The following is a 17,330-nucleotide window of genomic DNA, read 5'->3' as shown; positions in this document are numbered from 1 at the left end:
ACAGTCTCTCACAATACCCAGTATGAAGCAGTACCTGTTTCTCTGTCCTCGCTGCTGCAGTTGATACAGTGTCATGATCTTTGTGTTCATCCACCAAACACAGCATACAGATACACCGCTGGTCAGTATGGCAGTAAATTTCCAGCATTTTATCATGTCGAGGACAGATCATGTCCTGCAGTCGTCCAGTGGCGTCCATCAGATTGTGTCTTTTACTGAAGAGATTCTCATGCTGTTCAAGGTGATTTTGACAGTAAGAGCTTTGACACTCTAGACACGACTTCACTGCTTTCTGTTTTCTTCCAGTGCAGGAGTCACACCGAACATCTCCAGATCCAGTATGAGGATGACGACGACGAGCAGGAACAGGAGGAGGAACAGGAACAGATTGGAGTCTCGTCTTCAGTTTCCCCACCATTTCAGCAATCACCACATTCCTACCTAAAACTGGTCTTGTTGTGAAGGTTTTTCTGCACTGAGGGCAGCTGTAGATTCTCTTCTGATTCTCCTGATCCCAGAAACCTGAGATGCATTCCTTACAGTAACTGTGTCCACAGGGAATCGTCACTGGATCCTTCAGGAGATCCAGACACACTGAACATCTGAACTGATCCTGACCCACTGAAATACTGGCTTCTGCCATTTCTCCTTTTAAACACACAGAAAGAGAGATGATACACACTGCAGTTTGACAGTCGAGTTCCTTCTTCTAACTGAAGGGTTTATATATCTTCATGATTACACACCTGAGAAACAGGTTTTGTGTGATTTACTATAACTTGATCATTTCAGTGTTTTCTGACTACTGTCACAGACACGCCAGGCTCCACCCTCAGCCAGTCACAATGCACCAATCACCAGAATACTAATCACCGGCACCTGCACCTCATCAGCACTCATCAGTCACAGTATAAGAAGCCCACACTCACACACACTCACTGTCCGGTCTTGTTTGTATCATACTTACCTGTATGTATGCTTCCCGAAGGCTGACCCTGAATCTCTGCTTACAGTATATTGTGGTGCTCCTGGGCATGTCATATCTGCATGCCCCATTCGTCCTCCTCGTCCCATGGTGAGTGCCATCATTCCTTCCATTAAGAAGATGAAACCACTCACTACTATTGTAAACCTTACTGCTGCTGATGTATCTGTTCCAGTGGTGGCGCTCCTCGATTCAGGGTCAGCAGGAAACTTCATCTCCGGCTCCCTCTGCAGACAGCTCCAGCTCAAAACCACGCCCTCTCCGACTATCTACCAAGTCCACTCCATCACAGGCAAACCCCTGAGCCGAAGAAAGATCAGTCGGTGTGTGGGTCCTCTTCAGTTACGTGTGGGAATACTACATATCGAAGAAATTCACCTGCTGGTTCTGGAGGAATCCACCTCTGACGTGGTTCTGGGGCATCCGTGGCTAGAGCAGCACAACCCTACCATCTCCTGGCGTACGGGCGAAATCCTAAAGTGGGGCGAAACCTGTTTCTCTAACTGTTTCTCCGAGTTTCCTGTTCCCAAGTCTCCTCGTGCAAATGATCTCTCCCTCTGTACCACCTCCATCAAAAGTCCTGTTAAGAAACGCTCCGTGGATATTCCAGCCTGTTACGCCCCCTTCAGTGACGTCTTCTGCCCACAAAGAGCCTCCAAGCTGCCTCCACACTGGCCATGGGACTGTGCCATCGATCTTTTACCGGGTGAGCCAGTGCCCAGGGAAAGGATTTACCCCCTGTCAGTACCGGAGGAGAAGGCCATGGAGGAATACATCAAAGAGGCACTTGATCAGGGTTACATCCGCCCGTCTACTTCTCCTGCTGCTTCGAGTTTCTTCTTCGTGGCAAAAAGGACGGAGGCTTGCGGCCCTGTATTGATTATCGTGCACTCAACAAGATCACAGTCAAGTTCCGGTACCCCCTTCCTCTCGTCCCAGCAGCTCTAGAACATCTCCGTGGTGCCATTGTGTTCACCAAGCTGGACCTCCGCAGCGCGTATAACCTCATCCGGATACGCGAGGGGGACGAGTGGAAGACCGCCTTCGTCACGCCCACCGGCCATTATGAATATCTCGTCATGCTGTACGGCCTGGTCAATGCCCCCTCCGTATTCCAGGATTTCATACATGAGGTGTTCCGGGAGTTTCTCCATCGATTTGTCCTGGTCTACATAGACGATATACTCATCTACTCCCGGAGCCTGGCCGAACATCGCCACCACGTTGCGGAGGTCCTCCAACGACTACGACAGTTTCATTTCTTCCTGAAAGCTGAAAAATGTTCATTCCACCAAACCTCAGTCCACTTCCTCGGTTACAACATTGATCACAGTGGCATCCGGACGGACGAGGGGAAGGTGGAAGCTATCAAGTCCTGGCCCACTCCATCCACTATCAAAGAACTCCAGCGCTTTCTTGGCTTTGCTAACTTCTACCGCCGCTTAATAAAGAATTACAGCTCCATTGTTCATCCACTCACGTTCCCATAGCACTGATCAAGCGCAGCTTGGAGTGTAGCCTTTGAAAGGGAACGCCCCGGGTTACTTCACTGTAACCCTGTTCCCTGAAAAGGCGAGAACGCGAATCTGCGCTTCATAGCTGCACTGAGATGTCCCAGGACTGCTCTTCAGACAAAATATCTGCTGATGCACATGTGGCACATCTAATTATAGCCTCGCTACGACGCATTCCAATGACGTCACGCACGGCTATAAATATAGGTCAATTTCATTGACGTTGTTTTACACATATACTGTATTCACAGCTGGTCACAACTAAAGATGTTCCCATAGCGCTGATCAAGCGCAGCTTCTCGTAAAAGTAATGACTAAGACTTGACAAAAATGTGATGACTTTTCATCTAAAATATGACTAAAATATGAAAGACAAAAATGTCTAAAATGTGACTAAGACTAAGGAGCATTTTCGTCTGAAGATAAAGACTAAGACTAAATAAAAAATGGCTGCCAAAATTAACACTAGTTTGTCTACAATGGTAAGTTAAATTAATTTCAGACCACATCTGATGAGTAATCAATGCATTTTATTTATTATAAATAATTGTTTTGGGAGATATGTAAGCTACTTCTTGCAGTCAAACAAAAGTTTAAACAAATTTCAACAAAATGACAAATTCCCACACATTTTTTAAACATTCATTATCTCTTATACAGCCATTATTATACTAATTTAATGATAAATCTTACTCTTATTATATCTGTGATTATTACACATACACTGGTGGAATTTTGGATGAGAAAAAAAGCCCCATGATTTCTTACTAGTACTGTTTAATCATGTTATAAGACAAAATAATCACAGCATGTCTGATTTAATTGGTCAGTTGACACAGTTTCACAAATGTGTTATAATATGGTCCAAGCATGGCATAGAGCGGCTGAGTGAATGTGGTCTGGACTCTGTGGATGAGGCTCATTGTGTCTGAGACGCTGTAGAAGGACACAATCCCTGCGCTGTGATCCACATACACTCCTATTCTACGGCTGGACACTACAGGGAGTTCAGTCTCGATGTTATTGTGCCAGAATGAGCAGAAAGTGGGAGTGCAGTACAATCTCCAGGATTGATCATTACATCCAGCATCAATCTCAGGATCTCGTCCCTTCCTCCTGATGCTCTTATATGCCACTGATATATCCACTCCTGATCTCTCTCCTCTGCCACTCCACTCCACCTCCCAGTAACAGCGTCCAGTCAAACTTTGTCTACACATCGCCTGCCCCCAATAATCAAATCTGTCTGGATGATCAGGATATGGCAGACGTGTGTCAGCGTAAGTGATCACGGTGTTTTCCTCAAACAGATGGTGCCGATAATGTACTGAGTTCACATCCAGAGTCAACAGACGGAAATCTTATGGAGAAAAACAAAATCATTCATGATCTAACTTCATTAATATAAGACTTCAGTGGGTCTATTATAGTTTTATAAATCAAAAAGTTACTTCTTTTTTTCTGTTTTTAAAATGTATCTAGCATTTAATTTATGGCTACAACAAATCTATGCTAAACATGCAGGTATAAAGTAATTATTTAACAGGTAACAGTATTTTACCTCCTATAGCAATGTGTTGCTGCCACATTACAGTTATTTGTTCATGTTAAACAAAGTACTTTTATGTTCCAAAAAACAAAGAAGGGCCTTTTAGGAAATTTAAGTTTAATGACAAATAGTGTTGCTTTCGTCAACAAAAATTATGACTACACATCATCGTCAACGAACCTTTATCACGTTTTTAATATACTTTTTTACACATTTTTAATATGCTTTTAATATACTATCTCTGTATTTAGAAAATGTATTTAGATACTACTTATAGTACATTTGAACCCATAGTTTACTACAAGTGGTAGCTAAATATATTTTTTAAATGAAGAGATAGAATATTAAAAGCACATTTAAGTTCATATTTAATGCTGTCTCAAAATAGCACAGTTGAGTACACTTAGATGTTCTTAAGATGATCTTAAGTAGTACTAAAGAAGAATATTTAGTATATTAAAGGTGCTCTAAGCGATCTCACGCGTTTTTAGGCCAAAACATTTTTTTGTCACATACAGCAAACATCTCCTCACTATCCGCTAGCTTCCTGTCCCCTGAAAACACTGTAAAAAAAACGCGGTCTCTGTAGTCGCCACAAGCTCCATAAACGGCAATAAAAACAAACTGGTGCAGCCTGGACCACGAAACATAATAAACATGCTCCAGCCAATAACCGACAAGAATGATTTTAAATGCGCGTTCATGACTGTTTCAGGAAGCACGGAGAGGAGGAGGAGGGAGGGTCTAGCTAGCCTCTGTTTTGTTTGACAACACTAAGAACGTCAACAGGAAGTTACTCCACCCAGGATCGCTTAGAGAACCTTTAAGTACAAAATTAGTGCGTGAAAATAGAGCACTTTAAGTACATTATTGAAGTGTATTTTTTTCACCTGGGACAGCTTGACACAAAGACTAGACTAAAACTAAAATTAAAACAGGCCGCCAAAAACATCACTAATGACAAATCAATGTCTTCACTCACAAAATGTTGAATTTCTCATTGGCCAAATGTGTATTTCAGTAGTGTAAAGTCTCATCACTGATGCAGTTCTTCATTGTCACAGATGCAACTAATCCATAATGAAATTTGTTCATGATTATTTTTATTTATTTGTTGCAGACCATGTATTTTAAATACACAAATTTAAAAAAAAGCATTCTTGAACTGCATGACAGCATTTGTTTAGTGTAAACCAGTCAAACTCTTCCACTAGACTGGATTTTAGACTTGTGTGTGATTTCATAGTTACTCACACTGTAGAAACTCCTCTCTGGTCTGATATTCAGGAGCCAGAATGACCTGGATGGTTTTCACTATGGAAAACAAAACACATCTGCAGTTTAATACTTCCTTCAAGAAGAAAAATAAACTATTTGTATTTAATAAATGAGAATAACCAACCCTAGAAAAGTACCTCTTCCAGATATCTTTTCTGTCTCCTCGCTGCAGAACTGCTGCAGTTCATCTCTGAGCTGAGAGACAGATTTCACTATATCATCAAAATACAGATGAGAACTGACAGTGAAGCCGTCTGTAGATCCAGAGAGAGAGACAGATGACAAACTCTACAGACACAAAAACACAAACACAAACTCCCTGTAATTCCAGAAGCTTGTTAAAGTCCTCAGTGTTTGAGAAGATCTGTGTTACCTGGAGGAAATGAACATGATCCTGTGTGTGTGAAAGCTGCTTCATCTCAGCGTCTCTCCTCCTCAGATCATTGATCTCCTGCTCCAGTCGCTTCAGTCGTTCTTCAGCTCGACTCACTGCAGCTCGTTCCTGATCTCTGATCAGCTGAATCACCTCAGAGCGACGTCTCTCAATGGAGCGGATGAGCTCAGTGAAGATCCTCTCACTGTCCTCCACTGCGGTCTGTGCAGAGCGCTGTTACACACATCACAATCACACAGTGACTTCAGTGGGACTAGAAGAGCTCCAGCACTGGAGGAAAGTCCAAACTGAGACTCAAACTTCTTCTCCAAACTCACCTTATGAGACGCCACAGCCTCTCTCAGCTGCTGAAGATCTTTCTCTCTCTGCTGGATTCTCTGCTGGATGTTTCTCTGTGCAAAACAGAAAACAGAAATGATTAAATGAATAAATGTTTTTGAAAAAAAGACTCATATGCTCAACATTGCTGCATTTTTTTTAATCAAAATATAAAAAAAAAAAAAGAAGAAAAAAAAAAAAAAAGAAATAAAATAAATAAATTCAGTTATCCCAAACTTTTGAGTAGTAAAGTAAATTATCTAATGTCTGTATGAGTTCAGCTGCACCTTAGAACACAACAAATTACATCAGTTTCCCTGAAGAGATGACCACTGAGATCCAGTATGAAGCAGTACCTGTTTCTCTGTCCTCGCTGCTGCAGTTGATACAGTGTCATGATCTTTGTGTTCATCCATCAAACACAGCATACAGATACACCGCTGGTCAGTACGACAGTAAATTTCCCGCATTTTATCATGTCGAGGACAGATCATGTCCTGCAGTCGTCCAGTGGCGTCCATCAGATTGTGTCTTTTACTTCTGAAGAGATTCTCATGCTGTTCAAGGTGATTTTGACAGTAAGAGCTTCGACACTCCAGACACGATTTCACTGCTTTCTGTTTTCTTCCAGTGCAGGAGTCACACTGAACATCTCCAGATTCAGTGTGAGGAACTTCAGGAGCAGCAGATTGGAGTCTCGTCTTCTTCAGTTTCTCCACCATCTCAGCAATCACCACATTCTTACCTAAAACCTGGTCTTGGTGTGAAGGTCTGTTTGCATAATGGACATCTGTAGATTCCCTTCTGATCTTCCTGATTCCAGAAGTCAGTGATGCAGTTCATACAGTAACTGTGTCCACAGGAAATCGTCACTGGATCCTTCAGGAGATCCAGACACACTGGACATCTGAACTGATCCTGATCCACTGAAATACTGGCTTCTGCCATTTCACTGCATGAACACAGAGAGAGAGAGGACACAACAGTTTAGGTGCATTATTTAGTGGGTTTTTTTTTTTTGGTTTGGTCATTGGGGTGGGATCACAGTGGGTCTCACGTGTGACCAAGTTCTCAGAAACCAATTTTTTTGTTTTAAGAACATTTTTCAAACATTATGTTTTGGTTATAGGAACTTAAAATGTCCAGTTTTCTTGATGTTATTGGAATGTTTTTTTTCAAGGTTAGTATGATGTTCCTGAAATTCTTCATTCTTTCAACTTAATTTTTATTAACAACTCAACATTCTGCACATCAAAATACTCTTCAAAAAAGTTACTAATTAACCCAAGGGAGAACATTATAGCGATGTGGTACACAGCAAAATGCTCAGTGTAAAATGAACACTACTCAAAGTCTATATGGGTCCAAACTACAGTGTTAAAGTAACACTGAAGCAACTGCAGGTAATTATTAATTAATTAACTGATTACAGTTTGACTGAAAATCATGAAAAACATTTACAGAAAATCAAGTATTCATGTTTTATTGAACATTTGGTTTGAAAATCAGCTTTGGTTTTTGGATTTGGATTTCAGCTTTTTGCTTTGGTTTGTTCATTTACATCACTTTCAGCAATTGCAATAGTGTTTTCATACAACATGTGTAAAAACTGAGACACACTTACACATCAACACTCATCATACAAACCTCAAAAATGGTGACAATAAAAAAAAATATTCAACTATAAATAACAAAAGAATTCAGCTACAATTTTTTTTGCAGCAATGCATACTGGGAGCCATGAATGAGTTTTGTATGCTAGTACCCATCATGCACTGCAGCATGAAGCTTGTCACCATTGTTAAGTTTCATATGCTGATTGATGTCTGTGAGCATCTAAATAGCACCGTAGTTAATAACTTCCTGCTCAGAACATGTTTTTATTATTTTTCAGAATATCTGATTGTCACAACAGTGCTGGATATCGCTCTATAGTATCACATGATCAGTGGCACAAAATGTAAATATATTAATAACAAATCACATCTCTGATCAGTTATTAGGCTTCATGATGAAGTCACCATTTCTGTCATGACAACTCTCGGAGTGTTTGGCATGGTAATGGGTATGACAATGTTGATATGTTTGGTCTTGGAGGAATAGATCTGCTACACTGCTGCTGCTTTTATTACTGCTGCTGCTGTTGATGATTATTGCTGCTGCTGAGCAAGTACGGGACTTGCTACTGCCAATACATACAAGACACGCTACTGTGAGCAAGTAAGACATGCTTCTGCTGTACAATATAGCATACATGAATAACCCCCCAACAGAGCAGGTGACATGATATTTGAACAATACAAGCCAGTGTACTGTATGTCAGAGATCCCCCATCAATGCAGAAGATGATGATTCACCCTCACCCCCCCAGCAGATCTACCGCCAAAACATATGCTGCTGCATAAATAACTGCTGCTGCTCCGAAGAGCCATAGGAACCACGTGTGTGCTAGCTATGTGTGCCTGGCCCATTCGTTTTGAGTATGAGAAATGGGGCATATGCTTGGTCTTGGCGGACTAGATCTGCCTACTGTACGCATTACTCCCCCAAGCAGATCTAGCCGTTAGACATGTTGGCTGCCATGAGATGCATATAAGGTGCGTGACCTCGGACCCACATGTGGGTCCAATATTGCATCATCACAATTATTTACAAAAATCTATAAATTGTGGAGCACAAAACTAGACATATAGGGTATCTTTTAAAAGCTTAGAACCTCAGCTTTCTTGCCAATCCAGTCACTTTTGCATTTGTATTACACAAAAGAACATAATAAGGTCTAAATTCAACTCCCCCGCAACGACCCTTCCTTGAAAAAATCATATTCTTAATATTCAAATTAATATTTATATCACACAAACTCACCAAACATAGACAAGTCGTATATCAAATGAAAGCTCTCACTCTCCAGAACATCTCTGCGTAGTTTATTTCCGATACGTTTTAGTAAAGAATCATGAAGATAAAAATGACTCCTCTGAACAAGCCAATACATGAATCATATTCCTGCTCCGATCACTACTTCCTCTCGTAGCTACTAGCCTCAAACGCTATATCAGCTTGTTCTTTAGGTTGTTTTCTTCCAAATGAGACTATTTTCACTTGTCTGTGAGCATGTATGGCCAAACGACACTGCAATATGTCTCATATGTGCAGATCTAATCATGCGATGCAGCCAAAAACGTTTATTACCCTTAGTATCAATGATCTTTGTTAGCGGCGATTGCTGATGACGTCATCGCGAATTGCGTCCTACCACCTTAAAGCTAGCTCTCGTAGCTCTCCATAGACATGTCGATCACTTTTCTAGCTCATTCATAGGCTGAGATATGCGCTTGTAAAGTTGAGGAGGCGGACCACTGAGCGTGTCTTCCTGAGGACGTCCAGTTCAGCTAGAAAGCTAGTTGGAGAGTACAGACAGTGTTTCCCCCTGTATTATTGCGTTAAAAACCGGTTAGAGCACTTTGTCTTTGCACAATGGCTTCACAAAAGGTGTTTTTTGGTGTGAATTCGGTTTTGGAGGAGCTTGATCGTCTGAGTGACTGAATCTTTCAGCAACACTAGCTTTGACGCGGTCAGAAAAGCTGCGTGGGACAGGATCCTCATCTTCAGTGAGTAACGTTACACATAAGCGTTGTCTTTGTGCATTTCATATCGTGTGTTGCATGTATTTGTGTTTGTATTTTTTGCATGCATATTTGTATTGTTTCACACATTTGTGCATCGGTTGCATTTAGAAGTGCATTGCCTTGTGCGCTTTATACATTTCATGTAGGCTATACGTTTCATGTGCACGCGAATTGCAGTTTACATATCTGTTTCTGTTTCGTGCATGTTTTAATAATTGCTTGCTCATTTATTTATTTTATTTTTTTTGCATGCACATGTATTTGTGTATCTGTTTTGTGGTTATGCTAATTGCCTTTGTGAATGTTATGTGCATATGTGAATTGCATTTGTGTATATGTTATGTGTATATATGAATAACCTTTGTGCATATGATTAATTATTTTAGCATGCATTTGTGCGTATGTATCATTATTGTAGCATGAGTTTCAGGATTTCAATGTGAATTTACAAATTTGTTTTGTTTTTCAGACTAGACTGAGTGATGAAGGATGGATAGTAGCTAACAAGTCAGCCAGGCACCTACAAGGAAGTGGTTTGGCCACCAGCACACCTCCCACCTCCATCTCTATCATAAAAGTGTGAACAAATACAATTAAAAAACACAAAGTATTCCACTGATTTGTTAAAATGTAGGTGGTTTTCTGTCAAATGAGACCATTTTTATCCATTTACTCTAACATATATGAGTAGGGCACTCTTTTTAATTCAGGTATGCCCATTTTTTTCAGTACAAGTACACATGGAGGCGCCAGTGCCATCTTTCAGTTAAATCTCAATAATTTTTGTTCAGAAGGAGATATTGAGTAGATTCTTTTTTCCCCTGTTTACTGCTACCCAGTGGAATAAAAATAAATATTCTGAAGGGACATAGACCAAACCGATCATAAATTACAGACTCTTAAATCAAATCTTGATTTGAAAAATAAATAAAAATGATTTTTTTTTTCATTTGTGTATCATAAAATTGTGAATAAATACAATAAAATAAATGCAATATTCCACCACTGTGTTAAAACTATGAGAGTTTTCTTTAAAATTAGACAATTTTTATCCTCTTAGTCTAACGTATATGAGCAGGGCACTCTTTTTAATTCAGGTATGTCCAATTCTTTCAGAAACTGGAGACCGTATAAGTTCACATGGAGGCACCAACACTTCCTTTCAGTTTAATCTCAATAACTTTTGTTCAGAAGGAGATATCAAGAAGGTTATTTTTTCCCCTATTTTCTGCCACCTAGTGGAATCAAAAGAAACGTTCTGCAAGTTCTGCAAATAGACCAAACAGATCTTACACTACAGACTCTCAAATTTAAACGTAATTGAAAAATTAATAAAAATTCGACTTTTTATTTTATCATAAAATTGTGAATACATACTAAAAGATTTAAGTAATATTCCACTACTGTTTTAAAATATAGAGGGTGTTCTGTAAAATGAGAACATTTTTATCCTTGTACTCCAATTTATGTGGGTAAGGCACTCTTTTTAATTCAGGTATGTCCAATTCTTTCAGAATTCAAAAATAGAGACAGTAAAGGAACGCTTCGAGGTACCAATACCTCCTTTCAGTAAAATCTCAATAACTTTTGTTTAGAAAGAGATATCAAGAAGATTCTTTTTTTCCCCCTGTTTACTGCCACCTAGTGGAATAAAAAGAAACTTTCTGCAGATTCGTAGACTAAACCTATCCTAAATTACACATTTTTAATAAAAATAATAATAAAAAATTATATAAAAATTTGACTTTTTATCTGTGTTTATCATAAAATTATGAATAAATACAATATAATATATACAATATTCCACCACTGTGTTAAAATATAGAGGGTTTTCTGTAAAATGAGACCATTTTAATCAATTTACTGCAATGTATGTGGCTAGGGTGCTCTTTTAAATTCAGATATAATCCTCTAAAAAAAAAACAAAATGCTGCAGAGCTGAAGTGGTTAATGTGGTGTTAGCTACATGTGTGCCTACATACCAGTGTATGCATGCCACTACTAAGTAACTTTGGGCCGTAAGGCTTAGCTCTAGTGGCCTATTAGACTATGGCTGCGTTCCACTCCAGTTTTAGACACGCACTCGCGAACTTCCCTACACCCTTCCCCTCGGGGGAATCCCTGCCGCCATTTTGAAGTGCGTTCCACTTCGTGAAGTGGACGAGGGAAGTTTACATGGACAGACCCTCGCTCCCTCGATTTTGACAGAGGGAGCGAGTCTACTTCACATGTACACTTCAGGCAGCTCCATAACCCACAATGCAACACGATTATGACGTCACCGCATATCTCGTTTAATTTACCCTACCACAAACAATTATATGATATATTAATTATTTTTTTAAACATTTAAAACACACATATATACATACAGAATGCTGTATTAAACAAATTTGTAAAGGGAAAAAATAAATAATAAATCAGCTCCATTGCGGATTCCAAGTGATCAAGGGCTTAGGGCGTTCCAGTTCAGCCCATTGCAAAGGTTCCGCCAGAAGTGGGCACTCGTGCAACGTAAGCAATGACGTACATCCGAGTCAACGAGACCGAGGGAAGTTAGCGAGGGAAGGGCTTTTAAAAACCGAACTGGAATGGCTTAACTCTAGTGGCCTATTACTATGTGTGTCTGAGCCAAAAGACTCAAACATACCGATTAGAACGCGTATTATGTGTTTCTTTAACAAATGGTAAAACGTTGCAGGCTAATAGAGATAAGAAACCCTCCAGGACCACATGAGAAAATAGTATAATGATGTAGCATCGTTTCCTAATGTCATTGTCAAACCCTGTATACTCCTATAAAAGTAACTCAATCAGATGAATGGAAAATTAATGAGCATGACTCTACACACATCAGCTGACCCAGCCCGAAACACATGTAGGAACATGAAAACATCAGCCTTGAAGTGTTGTTGAAAGCTGAGCAAATAAGTGAGCCCCAGTTGAATATCGATACGTTCTCATGTCCTCTATGCTTAGTTGCAGTGATGGCTTGCTGCTGTCTACTTGTATTTTACTCCTACATCTTTGCAGACTGTAAACAACCTTCTAAGACAAAAGCATAGTCAGTGTTTCATAGATGTAAAGAAAAGGTTTATGTTTAGACATGAATGCCCAGCCCGGTTCCAGAATCCGGAAATTTACCAGAATTTAGTGAGGGTGCTTTAATACAGATGCTAAACAAGCAACGTCTCCACCATGAGAATAGATTTACAAGTCATTATATGAATGAGATTTCAATGGAAACTCAAAATATTTTGAATTAATATTTCTATCTTGTCTGTAATGTTATCTTGCATGCTAATGCATTACTATTATATCTTTGTCCCATATGCAATGGTTATGTCAATTTGACAGTGAATCCCATAGCATCACTTCCTAAATTCCACAGCGTGCGACCGACTGTCGGTCCTCGCAGTATAAAAACAAATGAAAACGTATGGCCGCGAGAGCGTGCAAAACTAAGGTGTTCTTGCTTCATTTGAGAATACATGGAACTGCCTTGGCACACTCTAAAGTAAGCTGAAATGATAAATATCATTCTACGTGAAATCTATTAATTAGATGACGGTAACATACCGAACTTGCAAAATCGCTGTTCGTCCTGTAATTATGAAATAGTATGCCCAATATAAATCCGAATACAGCTGCTCGCGTACTTAGTATGTAAATAAGATAAAAACATTGTTTGCATTTTAATCATGATAATATTCACATTGCATGATCAACTCATTAGCCGACACAAACTCATTTCACTAAAATAGCAACAGGTAACTTTAGGCCTGCACACGGTACGCACCGCAACGTCTGCTGTGTTCTATGTTGTTGATATTCGCTCCATTGCTATCTGAATTTGCTATCCATACATACTGCTGCTGCTGCTGCGGCTGCTGTACAAGGTACTTGCTGTAGCTTTGTTAGAATGTGAATACAAAAGCAAAAACCTGTTTCCATTTAAAGTTCAGCAAGCTTGTCTCTGTATCCTTATACAACATACATATGCGCTCGCTGCTAATATGCTTAGTAATTCTCTCTAAGCATTAAACAGACTGTAGACGTGACATAGAATCAATAGAGCAGACTACGCAAAAATGCACATAGTATAAAAACCCATGTACTTATCTTGGATGATTTCTGAAGCACACTGCACTGCTACGCAAATGCTAACTCATGTATTTAAAGATTGAGCACGCAAGCTCATTGGCTAATTCAGCAGGAACCAATCACCTATGACCTATAGATAATGATGTGATTATTAGCAGGTTGAGTTAAAGGACCTATTAGCCTGCCCATTAGAGTTTCATGCCAGAACTTTGTATTAATTAACAGCCGACATCACCTGATGATGTTCTGTCTGTTAAAGCAACCAGAATAAATACTAATAAACAGAATAAAACTAACAAAACAACCAAGGGTCAAGAGCCAAACTACAGGAACACTGATCACCACAACGGTCACTAAAACGTTTGTTCCTCTTTTCTTTAAGATTTTACTCATTAACATCAGCCCCCATTTTCACAGACAGGATTAAGCCTAGTCTCAGACTGCATGTTTGAGCTGTTTTAACTGAAATCAATTGATATATCTTAGATATATTAAATTTATATATATATATATATATATATATATATATATATATATATATATATATATATATATATATATATAATTACAGGGCTTGACATTAACTTTTTGCTCACCAGCCAATGTGGCTAGTGGTTTTCCAAAGTTACTAGCCACTCAGCATTTTCACTGGCCACAATTTTGCTGTTGGGAAATTACATTTTATATGATTAAAGTTGACTCTGGCATGCTTAAATTACTTGATTTTGAGTCATTTTACTTGATTTACAAGATGTAAAACCCTTTCAAACTTACAAATGCAGATTGACCACCCAAATCAAGACTACATTGTATATATCAGGTATGTACAGTTATTTTTGTTAGGCTATATAAAAAGAACAAAGAAGCAAATTACAAATAGTAATTTAAAAAATATATATTTTTCAGATACATATGTTTATTTAGCATACATGTAGGCCTATACAGGTATTTAACATTTTTTGATGTTTGATTAACATTATTAACATTAATGACAGAGGGGTATTTATTTGGGGGCTGCTGAATGCATGGACGTCATATACTGACACATGTCCAGTTTTTACCCACCTGTTTACGTCCACTTAGCCGTAAGCCATAGCCGACTGTATTCACGCGAGATACTCCACACGATGCATTTTGACATCTGTGTGTGCGTGTATTCAGGCGCAAGGAGAACTGAATCGCGCTCGGGACAGAGAGAGCGCGCACGCGAGCGCTTCTGTTGTGTCATTTAGCACGATTCCGCCTATCCCACCTTCACTAACCGCAAGTTAATCGATAAAGAATTGTGACTGAATTGTAATTTTGTGGTACGACGAGCTTGGCTACTTTTCATTTGGCTGTAGGCTGAAATTATATTCAACCCGCCAAAGTGGCTAGTGGGAGTGGCTGTCTTACCCGCCACAGCTGAAATCTACCCGCATTTGGCGGGTTGGCAGGTGTTAATGTCAAGCCCTGTATATATATATATATGTGCATGTTTTTGTGACATATCAGGACACAAATGTGTATAATGACATGGGTATGACATGGGTATTACAAAAAGAGGTGACTTATGAGGACATTACCCATGTCCCCACTTTTCAAAAGGCTTATAAATCATACAGAATGAGTTTTTGTGAGAAAGTAAAAGTGTGCACAGTGTCCTGTGATGGGTAGGTTTAGGGGTAGGGGTGGTGTAGGGGGATAGAAAATACAGTTTGTACAGTATAAAAACCATTACGTCTGTGGAATGTCCCCACAATTCACAAAAACGAACATGTGTGTGTGTGTGTTTTTTCTAAGGCACATTTATAAAAGCTACTTAAATGTCCTAATTGAACTAAGGCCTAATCTTAAACCCTGTCTGTGAAACCAGACCTAATTGTTTAAAGAATGTTCCTAGAATGTTGTTCCAAGAACATTTTCTCCAAACATTGAGGACATTTATAAAACCTTCAACAATGTATATATAACATTTCTGTGCTAACCTTTTGAGAATATTATTGAAGACCAGATAAGATTGAACAAATGCTTTATTAACATTACTAGAAGAACATTTGTTCATAACTTTGAGAGAATCTTGACAGAATAAAATAAATGATTTATGATTACGTTCCCTTTTAGCTGTTATACACGTCCTGAAAACTAAAGCCAAACCATTTCCATTACCCTCTGGTGGTTGGCAGCAGATTAGAATATAAACTCTGCCATCTCCATGTAATTAAATGGGATGCGAGCCAAACTAAAACAATGCAATTATACTTCAAATAAGTTTTTTTTGTTTGTTTTTTTTTTTTTCTTGCAGTCATTCTTGGTAGTTCTTATCACAGTAGCTATGTTTCCATTAGGGGTGAAACGGTTCTCTGTAAAAAATCGAACCGTACCGTTCTGCATACTCGGTTCAGCACGCACTTGCACCGCGGTTCATCTCACATGTTGCTATTTGCATTTAAACTAAACTCATTTAAGCCTTGCCAATTTAAACAATTGAGTACAAGGTGAGAAAGAGAACTTACGAGCGCGGTGTGAGAAGATTTGTGCACTCATCCGAAGCGCATGATGCTGTGCAACGAGATCGGTCTGCTGGTTGGTCCAGTTAAGCCGTCCCATCACAAAGTCACATGTCTTTTTTGATGAGCATCAAGGAATTTATTTTGTAAAAGTTTTTCCATCGTTATTTATGTGCATGTTTTCGTGTCGCATAAAAAATTTATCCTACTAAGTTTTTACTTGGCATTTCCATCCAGCATTTTTCATGCAGTATCCTAAAATGCACATAGAAATAGGTGGATGGAAACATATTGACATGTTGTTGTTTTTTTTTTTTTTTTCAATTTTACATTTTGCCAAAAGGTTTGGTTAAAGTTAGTAATTTGATGCTGTTAAAACAGGGTGTAAGATCATGATTGACAATAATTGAGTTTGCAGGAGTTTGGGCACAACCTTGATACCTGACGATCAGACTTGGGCTCCAAATGACGTCATCGGCAACTACCATTTCTGGGATATTTTTGCCTTTTTCCAAATGGCACATTTTACAGGCACATGGTTTGTTGTACCATTGCTATGCTGATGACACACAACTCTACTTTTCATTTCAACCAGATAAACCTTCTTTAGCTGCACGGATCTCAGAATGACAGGCGGACATCTCACCATGGATGAAAGAACATCACCTGCAACTCAACCTCTTGTCTGAGAGACACAAAATCACTCTCTAGGATGTTTTCGTTCACTATTCCTTGCTGATGGAATGATCTTCCCAACCCTATCAAGAACACAGAATTCCTGACAATATTCAAGTAACAGCTGAAAACTAATCTCTTCCGTCAACACAACGGCATCCTGCTGAAAAAAATTATTCTCCTTTCACTTAATCTCTCCCTGTTCTAGCTTGCCTTGTACTATTCTAAACAATGTCTTTGTAAGTTGCTTTGGATAAAAGCATTTGCTAAATGAATAAATGTAAATGTATTCATGAGCCTAACAGCCTGACAGGCTTTAGTGTGATAGAAAAGCTGTTGACAATCTTGAGCAAGTAGAGAAATGTTCATTGGATATTATAAGTTAATGCTGTTAA

General features: G+C 39.1%; 1 protein-coding gene, 1 long non-coding RNA gene and 1 pseudogene across 7 annotated transcripts in view; 1 reads left to right on the top strand and 2 right to left on the bottom strand.

Annotated features, from left to right (window-relative positions):
- The window catches only part of LOC125270506 (E3 ubiquitin/ISG15 ligase TRIM25-like), a 32,967-nt gene extending 30,090 nt beyond the window's left edge, over positions 1–2,877 (bottom strand). For all 6 annotated transcript variants that reach the window (XR_007185383.1, XM_048194183.1, XM_048194170.1 and 3 more), the window contains exon 1: positions 35–2,877. Coding sequence is in view for 5 of the 6 variants with exons in the window: in XM_048194183.1 (XP_048050140.1) it covers positions 35–643 (609 nt within the window). In the remaining variant the exon portion in view is untranslated. The remainder of the gene's footprint in view (positions 1–34) is intronic.
- A 132-nt stretch (positions 2,878–3,009) lies between these two features.
- LOC125270523 lies at positions 3,010–9,251 on the bottom strand (annotated as a pseudogene).
- Positions 9,252–9,396: 145 nt separating this feature from the next.
- LOC125270616 lies at positions 9,397–10,261 on the top strand. The gene is made up of 2 exons (XR_007185394.1): positions 9,397–9,649; positions 10,137–10,261. It is a non-coding gene; the product is annotated as an uncharacterized LOC125270616 (long non-coding RNA).
- The last annotated feature ends 7,069 nt before the right edge of the window (positions 10,262–17,330 follow it).

The sequence above is a fragment of the Megalobrama amblycephala genome, linkage group LG1, assembly GCF_018812025.1.
Source record: "Megalobrama amblycephala isolate DHTTF-2021 linkage group LG1, ASM1881202v1, whole genome shotgun sequence".
Taxonomy (NCBI): Eukaryota; Metazoa; Chordata; class Actinopteri; order Cypriniformes; family Xenocyprididae; genus Megalobrama; species Megalobrama amblycephala.
This window is presented reverse-complemented; position numbering and strand designations above follow the sequence as displayed.